The 26,806-nt window shown below is 35.9% G+C and overlaps 3 protein-coding genes across 4 annotated transcripts in view; 2 read left to right on the top strand and 1 right to left on the bottom strand.

The window, feature by feature from the left end:
* The first annotated feature begins 3,003 nt into the window (after positions 1-3,003).
* LOC112508233 (probable receptor-like protein kinase At5g20050) lies at positions 3,004-4,444 on the top strand. Its single transcript, XM_025113024.1, has one exon. It carries the CDS (start codon positions 3,020-3,022, stop codon positions 4,415-4,417), a length of 1,398 nt encoding a protein of 465 aa, XP_024968792.1. The 5' UTR covers positions 3,004-3,019; the 3' UTR covers positions 4,418-4,444.
* Positions 4,445-11,480: 7,036 nt separating this feature from the next.
* Positions 11,481-12,245, bottom strand: LOC112505909. The gene has a single exon (XM_025109947.1). It carries the CDS (start codon positions 12,243-12,245, stop codon positions 11,481-11,483), a length of 765 nt encoding a protein of 254 aa, XP_024965715.1.
* An 8,693-nt stretch (positions 12,246-20,938) lies between these two features.
* The window catches only part of LOC112507150 (acyl-protein thioesterase 2-like), a 6,024-nt gene continuing 156 nt past the window's right edge, over positions 20,939-26,806 (top strand). The window contains exons 1-10 of one of the 2 annotated variants that reach the window (XM_025111590.1): positions 20,939-20,990; positions 22,264-22,344; positions 22,680-22,794; positions 23,976-24,012; positions 24,546-24,615; positions 24,793-24,897; positions 25,424-25,574; positions 25,656-25,735; positions 26,477-26,570; positions 26,661-26,806. The exon at positions 26,661-26,806 is cut by the window's right edge and continues 156 nt beyond it. In XM_025111590.1, coding sequence (XP_024967358.1) covers positions 22,314-22,344; positions 22,680-22,794; positions 23,976-24,012; positions 24,546-24,615; positions 24,793-24,897; positions 25,424-25,574; positions 25,656-25,735; positions 26,477-26,570; positions 26,661-26,748 — 771 coding nt within the window. In that variant the 5' untranslated portion in view covers positions 20,939-20,990; positions 22,264-22,313 and the 3' untranslated portion in view covers positions 26,749-26,806. Of the gene's footprint in view, positions 20,991-22,263; positions 22,345-22,679; positions 22,795-23,956; positions 24,013-24,545; positions 24,616-24,792; positions 24,898-25,423; positions 25,575-25,655; positions 25,736-26,476; positions 26,571-26,660 lie in introns of those variants that run through there. The other variant, XM_025111591.1, reaches the window with a different exon arrangement.

Here is a 26,806-nt window from a genome sequence, read left to right as displayed (position 1 = left end):
CATGTATTTGATTGTGTTTATCTGCAGTTAGTTATTCGAATTCAGATATGGAATGAAATCGGATAGGGATAGAATCTGGTTTAAGAGTTTTTAAGAGTTTTAAGAGTTTTTAAGAGTTTTAAGAGTTTTTAAGAGTTTTAGCCAAATGCTTTATAATATAGTATAGATATACATTTGGTTCATAAAGAATTTAGTATTGATGTCTTAGAAATAATTAGAACTAAGGGATCGTTTACCTAAATGTTTACTCGATAAGTGTTTAACGTTAGGAGTCAATACTACAATTTATTTTATTGGGTAAGATTATAGTACATCAAAACGTATCATATGCAACAATTTACCTGATAAACGCTTACCCGGATAAGAGTCGTCACCTTCACTTACCGGGTAAGACTCTCCATGCTTATAATCGCTCTTACCAAGTAAGATTCTTGACCCTTGTCATGTTCATCCAGTGAGAAAAATTACCCGGTAAGTACTCACCGGGTAAACGTTTAGTAAACGACCACTAAGTTTGGTATACGTTGTCAATATTTGATGTGTTTTTATTTATGTTTGTTTTTAAGGGCAAGAGTGAAGTACGCAGAAGTTTGATGACCAATAATTGGAATTGAGGAACTACAAGGTTTGTTCTTCAACTTTCTTGGAAGACCAAGGGTACCAAAGCAAATAATGAGGAGTTCAAGGGCTACTATGACACTTTTGAAAATATAAATAGTCAACTTTTTTTATTTTTAATATGTCAAACTATGACCGATATGTGTAAAATGAATTGCAGTTTCCTCTTTTTTTTTCCCGATAATTTATAATCATCGACATAAGATATAAAATATAGAGAGAGAGCATTTGGTTCAAATACTAACCAAGATTTTTGTGTTAACTTTGTTAACCAAGCTCAACCAATCATATTTCATCTTTTCTTTAGGTTCACATATAACTCATATATTAATGATAAGGGTAATTAAGTAATTTGTCATTTATGTAACTTCCAAATCATTAATTGGGAGTTACAAATCTAAAAATCTCAATAATTGATGATTATGTAATATTGATATTTTTTATACGTGTTCATGTTTTGTAATTTTGATTTATTCTATCGATAATGATATTGATTTTGTAATTGTTAAAGAATTTCCAATTGTAAAGATTTTGATATCGTCCGAGTAATATGGATAAACCTACTGGAAAACAGATCCACAACAATGAGAATGAAAAGGTTAAAATCGTCTACAACTACAATCGAAAATCGAATTCATATGTAATTGTTAAAAAAAAGTTCACAAGTGTTCATATTGTGTTCATATGTACACTAGCTGCATATCTCAACATTGGCTTGCTACTGAATGTGTTCATAATGAAGAAACTATCATTCACAAACGGTTCATATTGTGTTTATATGTACACTAGCTGCATATCTCAACATTGGCTTGCTCCTGAATGTGTTCATAATAAATGAATTATTGTTCACAAACTGTTCATATTGTGTTCATATGTACACTAGCTGAATATCTCAATATTGGCTTGCTCCTGAACGTGTTTATAATGAAGGAACTATTGTTCACAAACTATTTATATTGTGTTCATACCTGTTTTTTTATTTATTTACTTTCGTGTATCAACTATTCTTATTATATTCATACTGTTTTCATAAATGCTATACAATCCAAGTTCATATATATGTCAATTTTTGTTCGTATTTGACACAATGGTTCATATATATATATATGTGTGTGTGTGTGTGTGTGTGTGTTCACATGGTTCTTACATTAACAAAAATAAATTAATAAAAATAATGAGATTTTTTGATTTGTAACTCCCAATTAATGATATGGGAGTTACATAAAAAAAATTACCTAAATACCCTTTTCCCCTTTGTTCACATATCTTCTTTGAAATTGTAAATTTAAAATTTTAATTTTTTATCATGATTAATCACAACCCTTTATTATAAGAATCAATGGCCAAGATTGGTTAACAAAGTTAACACAATAATTTTGGTTAACATTTGAACCAACCCCTATATATATAGGTGGAGGTTCAAACGAGAACACTTTCATTTTACGAGAACGCAAGAACATCTTTATCACGTGTGATAATACACTTGGTGGTGTATGGATGTCGTGCCTTGTAACTTAGGTCGAGCTTGGTCTTACTTCACTGTCGAGAAATGAAAGAAGACTTCCATCTCCAAGTTTAACTCAGACATAACTCCCTTCTTTTTGGGTGTGAAGTAGTGTCAAACAGCACTAAAGATCGTCTGAGTCTATGACTTAGTATCACATGTGATGATCTTGATTGATTATAGTATCACATTTATCACGTGTGATAGTACATGTGAGAGGGCTTAGTGGTGTAAGGGTGACTTGACAACATACATCATGTCAAAAGTCATCCACGTCTCTGATTTAGTATCACATGTGTATCATATGTAATTGAATAATAGTATCACATGTGATTGTTTATGGTAAAAGGTGTTCTTGCGTTCTTGTAAAATGAATGTATTCTCGTTTGAACTCTTTTATATATATATATATATATATATATATATATTATATATAGCAAGTAAGCAAAAGATGACTCTATAACATGTGAGCTTGGTATTAAAAATTATTGACCAAGCTTTTTGTAATGTTGGTCACATTTCAAGAAATATAAATTGCAATAATTATTTAAAATTATATATTCTAATAAATTCTTTTTATAATATTCAATCGAAAAAGAAGAGGTAACGAGTATTTGATAAAGTCAAAGTCCGCCTTAAGTTAACGAATAAAAAGTCAAAGATTTAAATAAAATGTACATCACAAGATGCAATAAACAAAAGAAGGAAAACAGCAACCAAAACGAAAAGGTGTTCAGATTTTGAAGAGTCAAATTTTACACACACCAACACCCATTTTTCAAAGTTCAAGAAATCTCTCAGAACCAAAAGAACCAGAAGTAATCGATTCATCTCTTCTCCATTTCACCATTTCTGTTCTCAAATTCAAAATGCTTATTCAGCTATGAAGCTTCTTTAATGGAGGACAGAAAAGCTAACATCTTCGCCCTTTCGTCCCTCGTCTTCCTCATCTCCGTCATCGTCGTCGCCCGGGTGGTTTTACATCTGTCCAAATCGTTTTTTCTCATCATCGGCGCCGCCGTTGCCGCTATCTTTGCCGTCATTACTTTCTATTTCATCAGGCGACATCTTCGCCATAGAAGACGTGTGATGGAGACTAGACTTGCTTCTGAAGGGAAAGAACTCCGAATCGAGTATAGCTTTCTCCGGAAAATTGCCGGACTTCCGACCAAGTTCCGGTACAAAGAGCTTGAAGAAGTCACCGATAACTGGAAATCAGTCATCGGAAAAGGAGCTTCTGCGTGTGTGTTTAAAGGGGTCATGAAAGACGGCACCGCCATCGCCGTCAAGAGGATTCAACATGAAGAGGAGAGGGGGGAGAAAGAGTTCAGATCGGAGATCGCCGCCATTGCCAGCGTTCAACACGTAAACCTTGTTCGTCTCTTTGGATATTGTATTCATAATAGTTCAAGGTTTCTTGTTTATGAGTTCATCCCGAATGGCTCGTTAGCCAATTGGATCTTCTCACGACCGGCAACCGCGAGGAACAACGGTTCCCGCGGTGGTTGCTTGTCATGGGGTCTCCGATCTGATGTTGCACTCGACGTCGCAAAAGCCCTCGCATACCTACACCATGACTGCCGTTCAAGAGTCCTCCACCTTGACGTCAAGCCGGAAAACATCCTCCTCGACGAAAACCACCGTGCCATCGTCTCCGACTTCGGATTATCGAAGCTAATGACACGAGATGAGAGCAGGGTTCTGACAACATTACGAGGCACAAAAGGCTACCTGGCACCGGAATGGTTGTTAGAACTGGGAGTAACGGAAAAATCAGATGTATTCAGCTACGGCATGGTATTGTTAGAGCTCATCGGCGGGAGGAGGAACGTGACGGTAATAGACGGTGGCAGTGAGCTTTCGAAGAGAAAGTTTCAGTATTTTCCAAAGATAGTGACGGAGAAGCTGAAAGCCGGGAGGGTCATGGAGGTGGTGGATCCACGGTTGTTGGATCTGGGAGGGATTGATGAAAAGGAAGTGAAGAAACTGGTGCACGTGGCGTTATGGTGCATACAAGAGAAGGTGAGACGGCGGCCGAGCATGGTGGAGGTGGTGAAGTGGCTGGAAGGGCGGGTGGCGGTGGAGGAGCCGCCGGAGACCCAAATGATAGTCGTCGATCTTTTGTCCATTGATGACGAGGATGGTGAAGGTGAAGGGCAAGGGCAAAACGGTAATAAAAGGAAAAAGCCAAAAGTAATTGCCAGAGTAGCCTCCCAATTGAATGGTTGTTTGTCTTCCAGTTCTTTGTCATCAAAATCATTTTCCTATTCAATGTCTATTATTTCACCAAGATAAATAAATTATTATTATTATTTTATGTGATTAACCTGGATATCCAATCTGTTATGTAAATCGATTAATCCCAAGACAATCATATTCTTTGTAGATAGTCCGGAGTTACTACATTTGAATCTTTATGGCCACAATTTATTATCTTGTAATAATAAAATGTAAATCATGAAACAAAAATTATACATCACTTTTGATTTTGGATTCCTTCAATTACTTTCCATAACACTTTATTCGTTAAAAGTTAAATAGAAATACAATATTCCTTTTTTATTTGCTTATTTATGTTCCGTTCTAATGATAGTGGAGAAAAGTTACTCGCTATTGTGGTTTGATTTGTGCCATTGTAAGATATTGTCTTCGAAAAATTGAGCGGCATCACTGACGGAAAAATCCGTCGAAAACAGTCATCAACGACGGATCTTATTGATAGAGAAAGTGTGGTCGATGATCATTATTACAGTCGGATTTTCAATCACCGATGGATTGATGGTCAATCCACCACAATATCTAAAATTACCGACAGAAAAATCCGTCAACAACCTTGTTTGGTTTTATAATATTTCGTATGAGCATTGAAATTTTCTAGATCCACTTATTTGAAAATTATGACACGTGAATAAACAAGGGACAAGACTTCGTTATATACCCAATCTACTCTAATCTCAATGACTTTTGATTGGTCGAGCTTCTTTTACTTGTACGTCTCTCTGTATATGTGACGTCAATCAAGATTCGTGCTTTTTATTTAATTATTACCCTTTCATTTATTACATCTTTGAATAATTGAATTTTGCCTCATGTGTTCTTATGCATTTTCTTTATATATATATATATATATATATATATATATATATATATATATATATAGGGTTTATTTCAAATACAACATATTGTATTTGTACAACCAATGCAACCTAATAAATTAAAATATTTATGAAAATGATTAGAGTTCATTTATTATGATTTAAATATTTATGAAAGATGAATACGGTTCATTAATTATGATTAATACTTTATATTAGAAAATAATCAAAACCTCTATAAAATCATATATTAATAAAATGAAATGGACGGTTGAGATTGAGTTGTATTGGTTGCGCAAACGACAAGAGTTGTATAATAACCAACCTATATATATATATATATATATATATATATATATATATATATATTAATTTAAGGTGTCATTTACCAAACATTTACCTTGGTAAGCGCTTACCAAGTTACTTTATTTTATCGGATGAATATGTCAAAGACTAAGGGGCCGTTTACCAAACATTTACTGGGTAAGTGACTACCGGTAAAATTTAACACCATTAATTACTAACCCGGTAAGATTTTAGTCTATCAAAACGACATTGTATGCAACAATTCACCCGCTAAGCGCTTACAGTGGTAAGAGTCGATCGCCCTCACTTACAGGGTAAGACTCATGGTCCTTGTCTCGCTCTTACCGGGTAAGATTCTTAGTCCTTACTATATTCATCCGGTGAGGTAATGTGACTTGGTAAGCGCTTACCCGAGCAAGTGTTTAATAAACGGCCCCTAAGAATCTTACCCGGTAAGAGGAAATGCAATAATTGAGAGTCTTACCCGGTAAATGAGGAGGGGGACTCTTACCATGGTTAGCGCTTACCGGGATAAATTGTTGCACACGTTGCATTTTAGTGAATAAAATCTTACCCAGTAAGTAAGTGATAGTGTTGAACTTTTTTACTGGTAAGTGCTTACCGGGTAAGTGTTTAGATAAACGGTCTCTAAGTATGAATGATGAAAGATCAAATTGCATAAAAGCCACTTAATTTTTAATTCGGTCACTCAACTTCTAAGAACATGAAAAAAGGTTATAAGAAAAATATCTATTAAGTGCAATAGTAACACGGAGTCTAGAAAACGTGTTATTTTGTTGAGTGTACAACGAGAGGTGAAGTAAGGAATTTATGATAGGAGCTCCGGAGTTTTGGAGTCACGCTTTTTTATAAAATAATAACTATAAATATTATATTCGAACAAAATAATTCTTCTGATAAACAAAAGAACTTGCATATTAGACTAAGGGGCCATTTACCAAACACTTACCTGGGTAAGTGATTACCAAATCATGTTACCTCACCGGAGAAATATGGTAAGGACCAAAAATCTTACCAAGTAAGAGCGAGACAAGGACCATGAATCTTACCCGGTAAGTGAGAGCGACGACTCTTACCACGGTAAGCATTTACCGGGTAAATTGTTGCATAGGATGTCGTTGTGGTGGACTAAAATCTTATCGGTACATAAATAATAGTGTTAAATTTTACCGGTAAGTGTTTGATAAACGATCTCTAACACATGAACCTTCCAATGGCCCGCCAATCCATTTTCTCATCGACTAATCTGTTGAGAATAAAACAATTATTAAGAACTTGGACATATACACCAAACAAACATTTGTTAATACAAACAATAAAGTTAAAAATTGTAAAAGATTAAACCTTGTGAATTTTACGTTGATTGCGTCTTTGTTTCATGAATAGAAATCATATGTTATCTTATCCATGGAAAAAGAAGTAGTAATATCCCTTTCATTATTAAGAAGCAAGCAACTTTAAAGAAATTCGTCATCCATGGTACTACAAAGTCTTGTCTTCACGATTTCATTGTTGAGAAAGCTCTTTCAGTTGTTGTAACAGAATCCGACAAAGTGAATATAAGACGAACAATCTGTCAACCGATGGATAAATTTTTGACTTCCCGGTTGCCTGGAGGCCTCTACACAACTGAGAAAGTATACAAGCATTTTTCAGTTGTGGATGATCAAGAACATCTAGATTATAATGTTGCCACTCAAGCTTCAGCTAAACTTGCTTTTGTTCTGTGAAATCGACAGGATGGTAAGTTTTTGCCAATTTACATATATCATCAAATATTGAAGGACCTTTTTGGATCCAGAGCAAGACTAAGACGAAGAAGTTCTATTACAGACTCAGTAAATCTAGAGTTCAACTCTTGCAACTGACTATCAATAGCAGCAATGAATACATCAACATGGTAATGATGCTCAACGGTCACATTTTCTTTCTTATGACGTGACCAAATTATATCTTTGTAAATTCCATTCATATCAAGAACCAAAATGCTATTACAGTTGCAAAAAGAAACAAATTTGATCCAAAAGTGATTCCCAACCTTCATTTCTAAGCTTCTGATTCAATTTTTTATAGTAGAAACCAAAGTCAAAGCATTAACAATATCTTGTGTTTTTGTTGTAAAGTTTGTCAGTTATATACAAATTGATACCAAAAGGTGAATTTCATTATGACAAATGAGGTTTACTTATACAACAAGAGTAGGACAAAAGAAAAGGAAGGAGACTACAATTGAGGGTTACACATGGAAAGGCTATATATAATGGAGAGGAGATCAAGGAAGTAATTATGGTTATATATAATGGAGAGGAGATCAAGGAGGTAATTATGGTTTCCAATACTCCCCCTCAAGTTGGCGCATGTAAGTTCCGAATGCCCAACTTGACAAGTAACGTTTGTAATAGGTGAGAACCAAGTGGTTTGGTAAGCAGTTCAGCAATTTGTTGCTTTGAATTGATGTTAACGGGAACAATCTCTTTTCGTTCAACTCGTTCACGAACAAATAAGCAATCCATTTCAACGTGCTTCATTCTTTCATGAAAAATGGGGTTGTTAGCTATATGTTTTGTTGCTTGGTTGTCGCAGAACAACAGTGTAGGACCAACCACCGCGACATCAAGTTCCTCTAACAAGCAACGAACCCATATAATCTCACTAACTGCAGTAGCCATTGCCCGATATTCCGCCTCGGTCGAAGAGCGGGATACTACAAACTATTCTTTGACTTCCAGGAATTGGGGCCCCCCCTAATAGGAGCATGTAACTCGACCTCAATCGCCTATTAAGTGGACATCCGAGCCAATCGGCATCACAATAAGCCACAAGGTCGGTGTCGTTTGTGTTTGGTAAGAGAATGCCTTGACCGATGGTGGTCTTAAGGTATTGTAAAACTCTGTTTGCAGCCTCCATGTGAACGCGTCGTGGGTCTGCAACGAATTGGCTTAAAATGCTTACGGAATAGGCTATATCTGGGCTAGTGACTTGTAGGTAAAGCAAGCGACCTACAAGTCTTCGGTATTGGCTTGCATCAATCTTTTCTTCTTCTTCTTCTCCTTTGTCAAGCTTGAGATTTGGTTCCATGGGGAACGAACTAGGCCGGCATCCCTTCAACCCACTATCTTCAAGAATGTCCAACGTGTACTTACGTTGGCTAAGGACCAGTCCTTCGGACGTTCTTGCCACTTCGATGCCCAAGAAATATTTCAAGGGGTCGAGATATTTTATGCTAAACTCATTGTCAAGATAGGACTTCGTTCTTTCAATCCATTTCATATCATTCCCGACAAGTATCACATCATCCACATATATAAGAGCCGCTACATATGCATCACCATTTTTGTAAATAAACAATGAATGATCGGCCTTAGATTGTTTGTAACCAACGCTAACAAGGGATTTAGTGAACTTGTGGTACCAATTCCGAGATGCTTGCTTCAGGCCGTAGATCGACTTTTTGAGTTTGCATACCCTTGTGTCGTCTTTGTTTGAGAACCCTTGAGGAATCTTCATATAAACCTCCTCCTCTAGGTCTCCATGTAAGAAAGCATTGTTAACGTCGAGATGTTGAATCTCCCATCCTCGTTTCACGGCAATGGCTAGGAGTGTTCTTAAGGTCACCAATTTAGCAACAGGTGCAAACGTATCGTGATAGTCCACTCCCTCCATTTGTGTAAAGCCTTTTGCCACGAGTCTCGCTTTATATCTTTTTACCTCACCATTCGGTTTGAACTTGACCTTGTAAACCCATTTTGAGTCGATGGCTTTCTTTCCTTTCAGTAATTGTTCGAGGGTCCACGTCCCATTTTGCTCAAGGACGTGTATTTCTTTCCGCATGGCTTCCTTCCAATTTTCGTTTTGGGCTGCTTGATGAAAGAATTTCGGCTCATCATGATTATTGATGGCGGATAAAAACGTTTTGTGAGTATTAGAAAAATGCTCATAAGAAACGTAATGGGATAATGGATGTACCGTCGAGGACTCTTGACTGGAAGCGGGTTGCGTGTGGTCGATGGATGGGGGAAGCTTTACTTGATAATCGTTTAAGTGCCTCGGTTGTGTCCTTTATCTCTTTTGTATTCTTTCTTTGGTTTCTTGTTGGACGACAGGTGGTTCCACATGATTTTCCATGTGCACGTCTTCAGCATGGGTATTACTCTCTTCGTCACCACTTTGCATGTTTTGCTCTTCTATGGTTTTGCTCTTCTTCAAGAAAGTTGTTCTTCCAAGACGTCTTCCATTCTATATGTTTGCTCCTCCTCACTATTTTGCATTGAAACTCCCCCTGTCTCCACATTCTTGACGGGTTCTTCATGTGATTCATCACATTGTGAGATAGGACTCAAGTACTCAAAGATTTCTTGCTCAAAATCTTTTGATTCCGTTTTTGAAAAAGGAAACATGTCTTCGATGAATTTTACGTCTCTCATCATCACCATTTTTCTTTGTTCTAGATCGTAAATTTTGTACCCCTTTTTGCCCGGAGGGTAGCCTAAAAATACCCCGGGTTTTCCTCTTGGTTCAAACTTATCTCCATTCGTTTCGATGTTCTTGTAGTAGGCTAGACATCCGAAAACCCGCATATGGTCGTATTCAGGATGTCGTCCGAATAGAGCTTCATACGGAGTTTTGTCATTTATGACTTTGGAGGGCAACCGGTTAACAATGTACGTAGCCGTAAGAACACACTCCCCCCAAAAGATCGTGGGAAGGTTTGCTTCAAACCGTAAGGCTCGTGCGATCTCTAAGAGATGCCTATGCTTTCGCTCAACTACCCCATTTTGTTGTGGGGTATGGGGGCAAGTAGTTTCCAAGACAATTCCTYGTTCTCTATAGAATTCRTTCATGTTGTTTGACAYRAATTCTCCACCATTGTCRCATCTAATTCWTTTGAYGCCCTTTYCAAATTGTGTTTTCACCATGTTGTAAAAATCAATTAGGCAAGTGCTCGCCTCGTGTTTGTGTTTAAGTAAATATACCCATACCGCCCTACTATAGTCATCGACTATCGTAAGAAAATAATTCRCCCCTATTAGTGACGGTCTCCTATATTTCCCCCAMACATCACAATGGATCAAATCAAAACAATTGGTAGTTTTAATACTACTAATTGAAAAAGGTAATCGAGTGAGTTTTGCCTTGTTACATGAATCACACACTTGGGTCTTAAAATTCGAATAAACATCTTTAAGGAAACTAACACGAGATAGCTTTACGTTGGATGCATGCCCAAGACGTTTATGCCATGCATCGATTGTCACCACCATCGCCTTCCTTTCTTCTTTTATTCCCCCCATCCAATAGAGACCACCACGACAATTACCCGCTCCAATCAAGCTCCCCGCTTTTAGATCCTGTAAAACAAAGAAATCGGGAAAAAATGTTACTGCACAATGAAGATCTTTGGTAAGTATCCGAACCGATAAAAGGTTGCACGTAAAATTTGGTACAAATAGAACTCCTTTGATGTTTAATCCTCCTTTGAAAATAACTTCACCTTTCCTTTTTACAGGGATTGAATCCCCATCAGGGATGGTGACCGGCCTTTCATTGGTGTTCATCAATAAACTTTCAAGAAGGTGCCCTTGGTGGGTTATGTGCTCGGTGGCACCCGAGTCCACAACCCAGTTGTCATTAGCTCTTATTCTACCTGCCATGTTAGCCACAACAGGTTCTCGGTTTTCACCAAACAACTTCAGGAAGCTAGCGTATTGCTCTTCCGTAATGCCCGGTATCGGGCACGGTTTTGTCTCCACCATGGCTGCCCTTGGTTTTGGTTTGTCTCTTTTTCCTTTGCCCAACCACCATTTGGGGTAACCGATTCTTTTGAAGCATCCATCTCGATCGTGTCCTTCTTTCCCACAATGACTGCAAGGTTCGGTTCGAGTGGTGCCCTTCTCGGTCTTTATCCACCCCTTTTCTTGTTGATTTCGTGTTTGATTTCACCTTCCTTGAAAACTAGCTTGAAAGGCAGCTACTTCGCGGACGGGTTTCTTTGAAGCGGTGATCATACGTTGCTGCTCATCCTCCGCCACGAGGTGATAGACGGTGCTCAGTTTTGGTGTCGGCTTCATGGCCAATATCTGCGTTTTAATAACGCTGAATAGGTCATCAAGCCCCATTAGGAACTCGTAAGTCCTCTCCTTTTCTTTCAGTTCGGTCAGTTTCTTTGCGAGCCCACACGAACAGCCATCACAGGAACATCGAGGAGTAGGAAGAATTGACTCCATCTCGTCCCATAAAACGCGGAGCCTAGTATAATAGGTTGATACGGTTGTGTCATCTTGTCGGGTGGTGTTCAACRACTGTTTTAGTTCGTACGCCTTGGGGGCACTMTYCTTTCCAAAACGTTCCTTCAAATCTTGCCAGATTTCTGTTGCTGTTTTTGCGTATTTCACACTATTRYGRATCTCTTTCTCCATAGYCGTGGTTAACCAACCTTTGATCATCRCATCKCAACGCATCCAAGGTAGGTATTTTTCGGATTCCACCTTTGGCCTTTTGATCGTGCCATCGATGAAGCCGGTTTTGTTCTTGGCGAACAAGAAATTCATCATCTCTTGTTCCCAATTGCTATAGTTCTTGTCAGTAAGCACTTCATTCACGTGCATCTGTTTCGGGTAGTCGGAAGCGTGTAGATAGAGAGGAGAGTTGTGGTCGATGGACTCTCCTTCATTCTTGTTCTTGGTTGCATCGTCGTCGTCCATAGGGATCGGTTAGAGTTTTCTTTTCTTTGGTTTCTGGATCGGACGCTCTGATACCATACACAAATTGATACCAAAAGGTGAATTTCATTATGTCAAATAAGGTTTACTTATACAACAAGAGTAGGACAAAAGAAAAGGAAGGAGACTACAAAATTGAGGGTTACACATGGAAATGCTATATATAATGGAGAGGAGATCAAGGAAGTAATTATGGTTATATATAATGAAGAGGAGATCAAGGAGGTAATTATGGTTTCCAATAAGTTATCCCATAATTTCTTTCATCACATCGATAACAATGACAAAATCAAATGATAATGCACGAGGAAGGGCATATCTAGCATTACCTCTTTGAGAATATGTGGATCCTTCAGTACCGATGTCATTCAAAACAACACAAGTCTGACCGAACAATCACATCAAGCTACATATTGATCTGTAATGGGAATTCCATCTAGTATCTCCGGGTCTTTGCAAAGTACGGATTTGATTTGCTCCTTTTTTAGTCTGAAGCTCTCCAATTTCAGTTTAATGCAAAATTTCTGCAATTTGAGAAGATAGCAAAATATAACATCATTTTTCTCAGAATATTCCAACCACCAAAAATTCTTAAACCAAGCTGCTTGAAAACTCTGCATATTACCGTTTAGATTGGTCAAACAAAAAGGATACTTTGATTTATGAAGTTGATATGGTCCAAGTTTAATGTATTTTCACTTAATTTCATCATGTTGGTTACTTGGATAACTTGCATGGACGGACCCAGAGGGGTGGTTGGGGTGGCATGTGTCACCGTATTTTTCCTCTGTGGTAAGGTAAAAAAAAAGTAGGTTCGTGAAAGGTTCAACCGTTTTGTTCTAGAAGGTGCAACCGATTTGTTCTAGAAGGTGCAACCGTTTTGTTCTAGAAGGTGCAACCGTTTTATATGGTGCCATCGTATCCAAAAATTCTTGGGTCCGTCCCTGATAACTTGGGATTGAAGATTGTATGGTATGCCCCAATCACGAATCAAAGAATCTATGTTGACATTCCCCAAATTTGACACACCAATCTTTTCATGCTCAACTCTAATATTCGCTTCCATATTAATAACATCCACAAGATTATCATTGTTAAGATTTGGTTGTGGTCATTAACAAAGCCTTCTTTTTGTTTGGAAAAAGAATCGATGGTTCTTTTCTTACTCATGATTAAACCTAAAATCATAAGAAATTTTGAACTCCATCTTCCGAAATTCATATAAATAATACTTTACGTATATGATATTCAAAATTCAAAACGAATTAAAATATCTCAACATCAACATTTACATTTAATTAAACCAGGGTTTGAGTTTTTTTACAACAAAAACTAAACATATTAAAAAAAAATAAACATTAGGTTACATAATTTATAATTACATTGTAACACCCCAAAATCTGTTAGAAAAACGACTAATTTAATTTCATTATACATCAATTAAGAATTAAAATCTTTTCTATCGGTCAACACTTGATTACTTAAAGTAGTAAACCAAGGTTTAACATCAATAGAAGTACAACCTAAAACTTACTCAAGTCTAGGTTAAGGTCGGGTATTTTTAAAACTCCATAATAGTCGTAGCCTCTAACGTACAGAAGAAATTCCAAACTTTCTACTATTTCTCGTGCCTCTAACGTACAGAAAACGTTTCAAATTTTCTACATCTTTCTTGTGCCTCTAACTAGCACTCAACTCGTCATAGTGTCGCTAACATCATTCCCCACCAAGGACCTAATGCACATGCCAACAAATAAAAGGGTTAGACTTAACGCCTAGTGAGTTTAAACACTTTTCATCTTTAATATAAAATGGTATAACTAAAAAGATGTTATTTTAAATCACAATTTCCAAAGTGAAATGTATTAAATATAAAAGCAACATCTTTTCCAAAACCCACCATTTTCGTGATGAAAACTTATTGGTCGAAACACTTGTTTAACATAAAACGGAAACCCAATACTCACAGAAAATGCAAATAAGGCTTAATATCTAAATACTGAAAAAACATAGATGAAGTCCATTATCCAAAACACTAAAACATGAATAAGTTCCAAGATATCAAAATCATAAATTACGGATACACTCCATACCCCAAAACAACATCGAAAACATGAATAATATATTATCCCAAATTACACCTTTCGGCGATGGGGGAGACCCATATCCATTGAACGTGGCAAAACATAAAAATAGGCCATGTATCAACTTTAGCGAACGACACCTCAGATCCATTGACTTTAGTGCACGCTATATCAAACGTCAATTCAAGTTCTCGATACCTTTAGTGCACAACCCATACTGGCATCACCTCAAGGTCATGGTACCTTTAGTACACATTCCTCATTGAGCTCACATGAAGGATACTAGATCTTAGTACCCATTCATTATATATCTAGTAGATTTCTAACCTCAAGGTTCTCATTCGACCATTAGTGTCTACTCACTAACATTCAAGATAGTAACCTCAAAACTTCTTACTTATGACACAAAGCATTTAACCCTCATGCACAAGGTTTAAAGCATCAAAACTACAATACTCATGGTCCCGAAGTCCGACTCATAAGAGTTCACCTTCGTAATACCGAGACAACCACCATGCCTACAAGAGTATCGGCACAAAGTGAGGACATCAAAACTCCTCACTTATCAAACATGATTGACTTATATGCCTATGGATCAAAGGCATTATAGTCAAAATGACATATCCCCAATTGAATGACCAATGCACTCAAAGCATGTAATTCTCAAATAAAGATGTTATAAATGCAAATCAAACCAAAACTCAATCGATAAGCAAATTAAACTGGACAAAGGTCCCTAAATCTCAAATGGGCCAAAATCAAGCCAATAACACCACACTTATTTGAGTATTCAAATAAAAGCCAATCATAAACAATAAAAGGCATTTAACCTACATTTATACAAACACATGCTCTAAAATATGATTGACTCAAAAACCTCTCATTTGTTGAGGCAAATCATTTTCCAAATGAAATCATACATTTTCTATTTCCGAAATGCCTTATAGCACAATAATGTGCATTTTCAAATGGTTTATAAAACCAAATACACTAAAGATGAATTAATCATAAGTTAGTTACTCCTTATACAATAAATCATCAACATAACATACCCATTAAGATTTATTTATCAAAATTTTCAAAAATCCCAAATATGAGCATTTCATAAGATTTATAATCCAAATACACTGAAGATGCAAATCTCATTAAATAATCAAGTCATTTGATAAATATTAAGAACGTGCATTTTTGGCATGTACAAAGTTTTAACAAAACAACTTGAACTTATCTTGCTAGGTTAAGTTAGACCTAGTTTTCAAAACTCAAGTTCTAACTTTCAAAATGAAGACTTGAAATCCACTAGTGAAAACCTTCCAAGATAAACTTCTTCACAATCATTTATCAAGCCTAACAAAGCACCAAATATGAATACAAAGCTCATATCTACAAAACCCCTAACCAAAACAGAAAAAATCCAAAATCTTACCTCATCAATAATCTTGAAGATCCCAAGGTTAGATTCTAAAATGAACTTCTCTAGGTACTCCAAGCTCCTCCCATGCTCCAAAAATCGAACCTTAAGCCCCACAAGTCAACCAAACTAGAGAGGGATTGAGACAAAATGAAAAGAATGGAAAATGAGAAAACCCTAGTTGAAGCCTTTAATGACGATATGGGCACGAATGCAACTTTGGGCGAGGCTAAACTCGTGCCAAGAGTCTCTCGTACCAAGAGTCTCTCGTACCATTTTCCCTACAAACATACGTTAATGCGGGTTATGGTGCGGGTAAAACCTCTTGGGAACCTGCATTGCCTTTTAGTTGACGCCCAAATGTCTCTTTCTTAGTCTTAACATATAAATTCAACCAACATCTTTACCACCACAAAATCACATTTGCATATAACAAATATTTCCATATATCAAGAAATATAATTTACACAACTGTTGGTCCCAGCCGAATCTATAATAGTTTAAAGGTAACAATTTGTAGATGGGGGATGAATACAAACACATAAATTTTCACTTTTAAAAATCATTTATTCATAAAGAAGATCAATACAAAATTTTACAGATTGTTTGCGGAAAAGATAAGATACAGAACTTATCTAAACAATCAAAGAAACACACAAGATACAGAAAACAAGAAAGAAAAGACTTGTTAAAAAGAAAAGGTTAAGAGGTCTTATGCTTGGGAAGAAGCCTTTTGCTTAGGTAGAGAGTTGATCCTCAAGAAATAAGAATTCTTGGCAATAATTTGCTTTTTCTGGTTGGAGTGAGATACGGAAGATAACTGAGAAGGAAGAGTTTCTCAGCTATTTATACATGTTGCATAAAATGCAAGTCAGATGGTATAAAGCATGGGGCAAGCTTCTAGAAGTGAGCTTATCCTTTGTTCCAGATATATAGGCTTTTGCCGTATATGAACAATAGTCTTTAACAAAGTAGGTAAGCACGCTTGGAGACTATAGAGCGACTCCGTATAGTACTTTACTTTGAGAGGTATGGTTTGTCCTTTGTGTATAGAAGGACAAGACAAAAACTAATCTTGTTCAACAAGATTCATTTGGTCGTTGACACTGGAATAACTCTGAGGTTTCTTCTGTGTAAGTTGAATGTTGAGTAAATTTTACACTTGTGTAGACAGGCTTGTTATCACTGAAAATCGATCCAGATCATGAATTTGCTTGTCTCTGTCTTCAGCTTTGTCTTCGAAATCGCTGAAGGTTCTGTGGTGTGATTTTGTCTTCCTGAGGAATACTTATCTCTGAGATAATTACAATACATGTTCAGTGATACACTGAACAGACTCAATGATGATCGCTAAAACTGAATACAAAGATAGTACACTTCGTAAGATAAAAAGGATTATTATCAAATCACCGAGAGAGGGGATCAACAACAACTGGTCCCCTAATTCCAAAAGTTACATTACAAAGTAGCTACCAAAATTTTCCACAATTTCTCTATTTAACACTTGAATACATAACAAGTATCCAGATACAAAAGAAAATTATGCTTAGCCCAAAATCCCATGTAAGCATAATAATAACATTTCACAAATTTCCCTTCCCCTTATCCTCTGGTTGTGCCAACCTGTAATGCACATTTTTTAAACACAAAATGAGAGTTAGACCTTGAGGTTTAGTGATAAATCCCTTTAATACAATTACAGGGTGAGAAATCACCAAATCACATTTATGAACTTATATTTGTAATAATAACAAATATACATCATTTTGATATAACAAACCTTATATATCGCAATCAAATACCCAATAATTCGATAAACACATTATGAGTAAAACTTGTCGCATCATATAAAAGGTTGCATAAATTTCTCGCATCACATGGGTGAGACAAACCCATTTTCTCACAACACACTGATGCGAGAACATCAACTCATCGCATCACACTGGTGCGATAAACCCAACTTATCGCATCATATAGGTAGCCAACTTGTGATGCGACAAAACTCACTTCTCGCATCATACTGGTGCGATAACCACACTTCATCGCATCAATAGGATGCGACAACTTTAAGTTATCATATTACAAAGATGCGACAACTCTAATTTATCGCATCATAAGGATGCGATAATTATGAATGTTTGATCAAAACCCATATTTTATAACTCATGATGATTTTGCCACCCTTATCATGATGTACACCTCTCCTTGATCTGTCACCTTTATCCCAATATACACCTCTTCTTGATATGTCACCCTTATAACCAAAATACACCTATATTTAATATGTCACCCTTATTCGCACAAATGATATAATCATAACAAAACCCCACAATTATGCTAATTATAGCATCGAAAACATTTTTATAATTAGCAACTCATATAAAGAACCATACAGTTCTACACCCAATTTCCAAATAAGGAAAGATGGAAGAAATTTAAACTCACCTTATGAGTCACATAGATGATATGAAGATGAGATAACAACACGTATCTAGACAAATAATCACATAATTCAACTTCTTATCTCTCTTTTCTTCGAACTCTAGAACATACATACACACAAAAAACTTATAAATCTTTCTTTTTACCCTTTTATACCACAAAACCAATGAGATAATAAAATTATCTTGTTGTAATATATATATATATATATATATATAGTAAGCTCGTGAGACGGCGATGATTTAAAAAGAATTTAGGCACATTGACACATTAAACCTCTCCATTTACCATTACCTTTCAAAATATTAACAGGAAGGTACATTGTATTTAAGTAAAAAGAATTAATCAAAATTCAAAAGTAGAAATAAGTACACTACTACATAGTCCTAAAATGAACTTGAATCAATATTATCAAGTCTTCAAAGTAGTTCATTTCACTTCAAAATTCAAAGTCAAACTTTTCTTTATTTCGTTGTGTAAATTTAAAAACAAATAACAAATGGTTACATGAAGGCAAGAATAGTTTGATTTACAACTTTATTGGTAAAATCCTAGAAGCTATAATATTGTAAAATAAATTCTTTGCAAAAAACCATTTAAGACTTTGTAAAACATAGAGCTTCAAATTGAAAGGAATGAGCCTCAATCTAGAAGTCTGTAAAGCAGCCATTAACATAAAGGTTACCTCCATGCCTGGATGATGAAATGCTTAATTTGTCAAAAACTAGAAGAAAGAAATATACTAAACTCAATAATACAAAGCAAGTAATGAATTCTCCATCTCAAAATAAAAGGGTATAATTGGAAATTAGACACTAAAATAGAAATGTGGACACTCATTTTAGGACGAATGTAGTAATAGCAAAATGAGTGAGAATACTATCTTCTTGATCTATGCATACGAACATCATAAGATTATAAATATACCTTCTCCATTGGCGAGTCTAGCATCATCCTGATCTATGCATGCCAGCACAGCCAGATCACACAGGAGACCAAAACCTCCCATCCCTCACAATGTGAAACAAGAACAGTGAAAGGTTTCCAAATCAGTAAGTTTTAGCACATCTAAATCTTATATAACTAAAAAACAACCAAATTACATCTCAAGCTCAGAATTTGCCATTACTTACTATAAACAAGTGAAAGATGAACACATGTTATGTTTGGAAAAGAAGTAATCAAACTTGCTATGAATATTAGGAACCACAATTGAATTAATACCCACTAACTGAATCAGTTATGTGAGAGGCAACTTTTTCCTTAAATCATTAAAAATACTTCACCAAATCACTAAAAATGATTCCAAAAGAATTAACAAAACATATGAGATTGATAGATGAATGAAGTAATCTATATACCATTTTTAAGATAAGGGTGGTATCTTGATGTCATCAGGGCCTGACGCCCAAAAAAATGTTCTAATCAGCAACAATCAACAAACCATATTTGTAGACATGACGACCACCTAGAGGTACCACATTAAATGTTGAAGGGCATAGCTTCAGATATGTACATCTTGATGGATTAAAAGAGACTTCCCTTTGAAGAAACCCCTTCAAATACGTATAATGAAGAATTCAATTCCATTAGACTTCCCCTTGAAGAAACCCTAACAATTGAGATGGAGAAGATTGAATTGCAAGGGTGAGAATGGAGTGGATAAATAAAGATGAAGAAAGTACCTGTCAGTCTTCTTGAAGTAGAAGATGCCTTCCTAGCCCTTTGATGCATAAGGTCTCGAACTACAAAAAGTTGTAAAATAATACGTATTCAAGAGAAATGAGAAGAATCAGATGGGATTTCCCGTATAAGAGAGTGAGAGCATTCCATTTCTAGTTTGGGGGTGGGTGAGGGGGAATGGAGAGAAATTAGGGGCGATTTTGGTTTGGGAGGATGGTGGATGAGGGTAATTCGACGGGACGTGGGTTAATCAAAGAAATTTCAGGAGTTTAATGTTTCATATGCATTAGATGGTTGTATATCATGCAAGAATACTTATACCTCTTAAAAATTCAAGAAAACTGAAACTGTAATTAAAGTGTGTTAGGTACAAAAAATATAAACCGCACACCGTATAAAAAGCACCGAACATGCATTAGATACAAAACACATGAACCACACCAAATGATTGAGATCGAGTTCTATTGCTTCAAAGATCAAGGTGCAAACATATTTACGAAAGCCCTCCAAGTTGTAACTTTAACCGTTTGAAAGAAGATTTAGGAATGGCTCCCGTCTAGCTTACAAGGGAGTGTTGAATGGTAAGTTAAACGTAGTTTCTAGTATTATAAGTTAAATCTGAACAGTGGTCTCTCAAGGGGACGTTATGAACCGTTGCCTTCCCAAAGGGTATGGTAGCTATGGTCATTTGTACACACACACACACATATGCATATATATTTATGTAAACTGATGTAATCTTTGTGAATAATAAGAAGGATTGAATCATTTCAAGTTTATTATCTCTTTGTATTACTCTCTCCTATCCCACACCTCTTACCAAGGTAAGAACCTTTTATTAGATAATAGGTGGTAAGAGGTTGATAAAAACATTGTGTAAAAGAACCAACCATAACATACCTAATTGATTTGATTTTTGTTGGAAAGTAGCTTATAGGTTTTAGGAGGACCGAAAATGTAATTAAGCTAAAGAACGAGGTAGTCAAAAGTCGAATTTACCAAAAAAATGTCTCTCATTTGTAGCAGAACACGCAAACACGCACCGTTAAGGGCGTGAAAACTTGTGTACCAGAGGTCCCATTGGTGTCTCCGTTCTACCATCTGCAGGTACTTGCTGATCTTAAAATCCCCAATTTTCTTCTGCAGATCTAATGATTTTACTTGCGATATTTGATTCAAAAATGGTTGATGCATACTGCTAAGTTTTATGTATATGTGTGATTAGATATGATAAAGTTCAGTTTTGATGAGTTTTACGAACTATTGTCCTTTTTCCTTGAGTAATTGACAAAATGAAGCGATTCATTACTAATTTCATTCTGAAATTGTCCATTTAAGGAAATTTGTGGTCAAATTGGTTTATTTTTACCTCAAAATTGATGAGGATAAGTTTGGGTATAGAGAGGAAACTCTTCCGATATCAGATTATACAAAGCAATACATAAGCGTCAGGCGCTTAAAGAATAAAACTAAAAGCATAAATGTCATTTTTTGTAATTCGAGAATGACTAGGTTTTCGATGATGAAGTGATTCTAGTTACGGGAGGACCGGAGGAGGGTTGTGAAGTTTTCTCCCTGCCCCCCGTTAAAATTGCAAATATTTGGATTTCGGGATGTCCATAATATTGTTAACTTTTCTTTTTGGGAAAACTTTCAAATTAAAACTTACATATTTGCCCATTTGTTATCGTTACAATTAGTCCAAAGATTTCTCTATTTTGTCCGACATCTTAGATATTTGGCTAAATCAACAGCTTTTACAAGACCAGTGTCTAGTGAAACTATATGTTTAGGCAAACTTTGTTATTTTTCATGAGACATAGTAAGTATGCATATTGTTTTAAGTGGCAGATGGTATTTTAGGCTTGCAAAATTATGAACTTTCTAATTGGTAATCTAATATACTTGAAGAAGTAATGTGCTTATTTAGAACATACTGAGTCATTAAGATAATCAATGTGGCCTCCACAGATAATTATTTAGAAGATGGTGGTTGTATTGATTTAACATAACACCCTTCTTGTTGTCTAAATCTGAATTGAAGAACTTGTCTATCGACTATATTCGTATTAGTCAAACCATGTCTCTTATTTTGAAATGGAGGTTGTAGAATTGTAATGATATTATCAGATGAAAAAAAAAACTTGAAATTTGGTTTTAGTTTGTTTGATACATGATAGTAAAATCCAAGATACAGGATTTGAGTATTGAATAGCTAGAATCATTGTGATTGAAGTAAAATGAACATGCTTCGAGTATTTTTCCTGTGTCATGCGTTATAAAGGTATTCTTTCAGTTATGTATGCCACAGAACTGGTTTCTCCTGATATAATGGTTGTATTGGAGTTGAAGTCAGATGTGTAGAGTTTCTTCATCGCAGGTTTTTTTTTGGTGGCTGCTGTAGCTGGCTGCATATCTGTGATCACTAATATGAGTTTCAGTGGCCCCTCTATCGGTTCTGGTTAGTTTTTTCCCCTCTATAACTTTTTTACTTTTTGCAGTTCGTTTGCTCTTCTTTATTCTTTTTGGTTCTCTATTTGGTTCCAACTTCCAGGAGTAGGAAAAATTTGCAAGCGAAGTTTGTGACAGTGAGTTTTTGGCCCATCGATGGGGGTTGATCCATTTTAATAACAAATTTGTTTTACTATCAATAAATATTTTCGTTGTTTGGGTTTTTGAATGTTTACCTCTGTCTATCAATAACTCTGCTTCTTAATTATCCTTTGTAATTTGTGGTTCTCTATCTCTCCCCTTCTCCTCCCCCCCCCCCCCTTTTTGATTCAATTTCTATCATAGGTGGTAGAACTGCCAGAAGGGCATTTGAGTTTGGACGGACATATGTGGTGAAACCTAAAGGCAAACACCAGGCAACCATTGTCTGGTTGCATGGCCTTGGTGATAATGGTTCTAGGTAATATGGTTTTCATGTTTCTTCTCTATATGGTTATATCTTCATAATCTTTATTGTCTTACTGAAGCAGTAATTTACGTTAGTTGCTAATAGTTCTGATACACCTATATTTTTCTTGAAATTTCCTCACCTATTTGTTTGCTGTGTATCTTTTAGATTGTATCATATGGATTGTAAGTCAGATTCAATACCTGAGTATTTCATATTGTTCCCTATCATCCTATGATTGATTTGCAATATTTGTAATCAGATACTGGTCATACTTTTTGTTAAAGATTGGGGGGGGGGGGGCTCCTGAATTTGAACTAGAGCAGAATAGGCACAAAGAGCATGAACAGCTCCACAAAAAGGTGTATTGCATAGGCCTTACTACCCTTGGTTTTGTCCTCTTTCCACTCTCATTTTTCTTTCTTTTAAGTTTTCTGCCATAGATACATTCAGGCCGGCTGGTGTGAACAGTATTTGCTTCCCCTGTTTTGTTGTTGTTCTGCAATCCTATTCTTCAAGTCTAAATTTCGAGTTACTTTAACGACTTTTGTCTAATGTTATAAGCACATAATGATTTTTGATGAACAACCTCAACGATAATGGATTTTGCAATTCTCACTTGGTATACTTGTAACTTCTAAGGTCCATCATCTTCCTCTATCTGTAGATCATCTTAACATGAAAATCTTATTGTGTTTATCAGATTAGTTGTCACGAGGGATTGAGAATTTTCTACTTTGGAATTAAGTTTTATAGCTTTTTGCTATGATATCAATGGTGTCACAATTGTGTTTTTGTGTAGCAAGATCTTTGATGTTTCTTAAATCATCTAAGTCAAAATACTATCATTACCATTACAAGTCTCTCTTGTGTATTTTGCTGGAGATGACAGGGAGGCTTTAATCGTCAACTGATTAATATAACTTGAGTAACAATTAACATTATGCTTTATTATATTCACCTTTCCCCATCTTACCACTACACCGTTGCAAGAATTTTACCTGCAAGAGTGTGATAAGGCCACATTTTTCATGCCATTCGTAATTATACAAATGTCTATGTTACCTGAAAGATTGCTTCTAACTGCATATACAATGTCTCAGTTTTTACTTATGTTTCTATATGAATACAACATCAGTTAATGGCAACTGAAATCTGTGTACTGTCTTTTCATATCTGTTTCCTTCTGGCAGCTGGTCCCAGCTCTTGGAGACCCTTCCTCTTCCAAATGTAAGGACAAGTTTATTGTAAGATTACTTTAGATCTTTGAAGGAACGCTAATAAGAGTCTAAGGTCTCCTTTGATGACACTTTTGTTTTTATGTTTTTACATTTACGTATTTTAAGAAGTGAAAACTGAACAGAAAATGGTTTTGCAAATTTTTTCATTTTTTACAAACCACAACGAGTATATAAAATTTGCAATTTGTTAACATGATTTTGATGTTCAGTTCACAAAATTCCCTTACAAAAAAAGTGTTGCCTATTTGATTTTAATAAAACAGAGCTTTCAAATCTAGTAAAACCCACTATTTATTAATGAATTTACATTGTCATCCTATTTTATAGAGAAAGGAAACAGTCTTTGCCAAATGCGTTTTGATTTTCTTGTCAAACTTAAATCACGCTCTATTACATGACAAAATGTGAATAATAAACAGAAAATGTAATTCTTACCAAATTAAGCCACGAGATTGACTCATACAAAGATTCTCCCTTTTCATGTTAATTTGATAACACTTATCTTAATTACATGTGCTGTAGATCAAATGGATATGCCCCACGTCACCTGCTCAACCATTAACCTTATTTGGCGGCTTTCCCACCACTGCATGTACGTTCTAAGTGCTTTGGCAACCCTGATTTATTTATTTTTGACATCCTAATGTAACATTGTTTTCCTATGGGTGGTGTGCTTTTTGATAGACCTCATTAGTTAGTGCTCCTTTCTCAACTGAAATTTTAAGTTTTGACATGCATGAAATATTAAGGTCGGTATCATGGATGTTAGGGTTTGATGTAAGTGATCTCTCCGAAGATGCACATCAAGATGTAGAAGGGATGGATGCTTCAGCAGCACATGTTTTAGGTCTGCTGTCTACAGAGCCTCCTAATAGTAAGCTCCAAAGCTCTCTCTTGATCGATATATTTTATGTAAAATCTTGCCTTGAAGTGTTCTCATCTCATTGTATTTTTATATCCTCATGGTGGCTTATATAAAGTCATTAGCACTACTATTTAAATGTCAAACTAGAAATGAAGCAAATTTATGAACTTTGTTCAATAAAAAGTCCAAAAGTTTCAAACCCACCAATCACCGTCCCCTTTCAAAGGAAGGGTTATTTAGAAGAATAACCTTCTCACAGATTTTTTTTAAATGCATAACCTTTTTCAGATTTTAAGAACGCCTCTGTCTAACACAAGAATGTCTCGTCCTCACACAAAATAGCCTCAAACTCCGTCAAAAAGTTAAATAACCCTTAAAAAGGAACAAGTAAAGAGAAGAAAAACAATGAACGTGCTGGTTTTTTAATGGGCCTTAACCATAAACAAAAGATAGCTTTTGTAAGGGGAACAATTTATTTCAATTTTGATGGTTATGATGATGTTCTTATGTCGTAATATATTCTTCCACTTTGCAGTCAAACTTGGTGTAGGAGGCTTCAGTATGGGCGCAGCAACTGCTCTATACTCTGCAAGTTGCTTTAGCCATGGAAAGTTTGGGAATGGCAACACATACTCTACTCATTTGGATGCAGTTGTTGGTCTTAGTGGCTGGCTTCCATGTGCAAAGTTCGACTGCTCACTGTTTTTCCTTCATCTCCTCCCATTTAGTATCTTACTATTTTTATGACAGTCTCTCCAACTTTCTAGGGACCTGAGTAAGAAGGTCGAAGGGGAAGAAGCCGCAAATCGTGCATCATCCTTGCCCGTTTTGCTCTGCCATGGCAAAGGTAAACGCTTTTAATGTTATAGTTCTTGCAGTTGAGCATCAATTGGTACTATACACGGGTTTTCTTTTCTGTTTGCATCTATATTCTCATCTCTGTTCGACCACTAGTACCTCATTCCTAGCATATTGCAACCCCATATAAAATTAAAAACATAAAAGGTAAAAGTAATTTGTTTTGAGGGATTTATAGCCATTTACTTTTTTGTGACAAATGAAAAAAGAGATGGTAATTGTTTTATGGAGTTCAAAGCCTGAACCTTGGTGTAAGTCAAACAGTCAACATGTGTTTTTTGTAACCGTTGCATAATCCATGAAAACATAAAATACAACTACCTCTTGCGAGATCTTTGTAAATGCTTTTGGCCTTTCAAGAACAAGAATGGATGCCAAAGAACATAGAAAGTGCAAGTGGTGCTGAATGTTTCAGTGGCTGTGCTATCTTCTTGGCTTTCTAGATGTACAGCACCTAACTGGCCCTTGGCTTCAGAAAAGTACATGAAAGTTTCAATATGGAATTCACATATTTTCCCATTTTAATTTACTTGTTCATCGTTAGAACACATTCTAAATGTCAAACATATAACAAACAATTATAAAACTACATATATGCAGTCAGTTGTTAATAACTTTGAGCTAGTAGGTGAAACTTGACCTTACTTAGGAACTCGATATGCTTTTGCTTAGTTTATGATGTGGGTAATGAAGGAAGAGTAGTAATTTTTGGTGGAAAATATGATGGCAGCTGATGATGTGGTACGGTTCCGTTATGGGGAGAAATCAGCCGAGAAACTAAGTACAACAGGGTTCAAAAGCCTGACATTCAAAAGCTATGAGTCGTACGTAATCTTCTTGATAAAATGTAATTGTATAGTTTAGTTTTATTAACAAGAAGATTGAAAATAATATGTGTGCAATGAATATAACAGGCTTGGGCACTACACGATCCCGGAAGAGATGGATGAGGTGTGTTCGTGGCTAACTTCAAAACTAGAGCTGGAAGGTGGTAAGTCGTAGTAGTTTACTTATTATTACATGATTAGGTAAAGTATGAGTTTGATGAGTATTAGTTGGA

The sequence above is a fragment of the Cynara cardunculus genome (assembly GCF_001531365.2).
Source record: "Cynara cardunculus var. scolymus isolate 2C chromosome LG 2, CcrdV1, whole genome shotgun sequence".
Classification (NCBI taxonomy): Eukaryota; Viridiplantae; Streptophyta; class Magnoliopsida; order Asterales; family Asteraceae; genus Cynara; species Cynara cardunculus.
Note: the sequence above shows the minus strand (reverse complement) of the source record. Positions and strands in the feature narration are given on the sequence as shown.

Coding starts and splice junctions, on each gene's coding strand:
- LOC112508233 (XM_025113024.1), top strand. CDS start 3,020: ATGGAGGACAGAAAAGCTAACATCTTCGCCCTTTCGTCCCTCGTCTTC.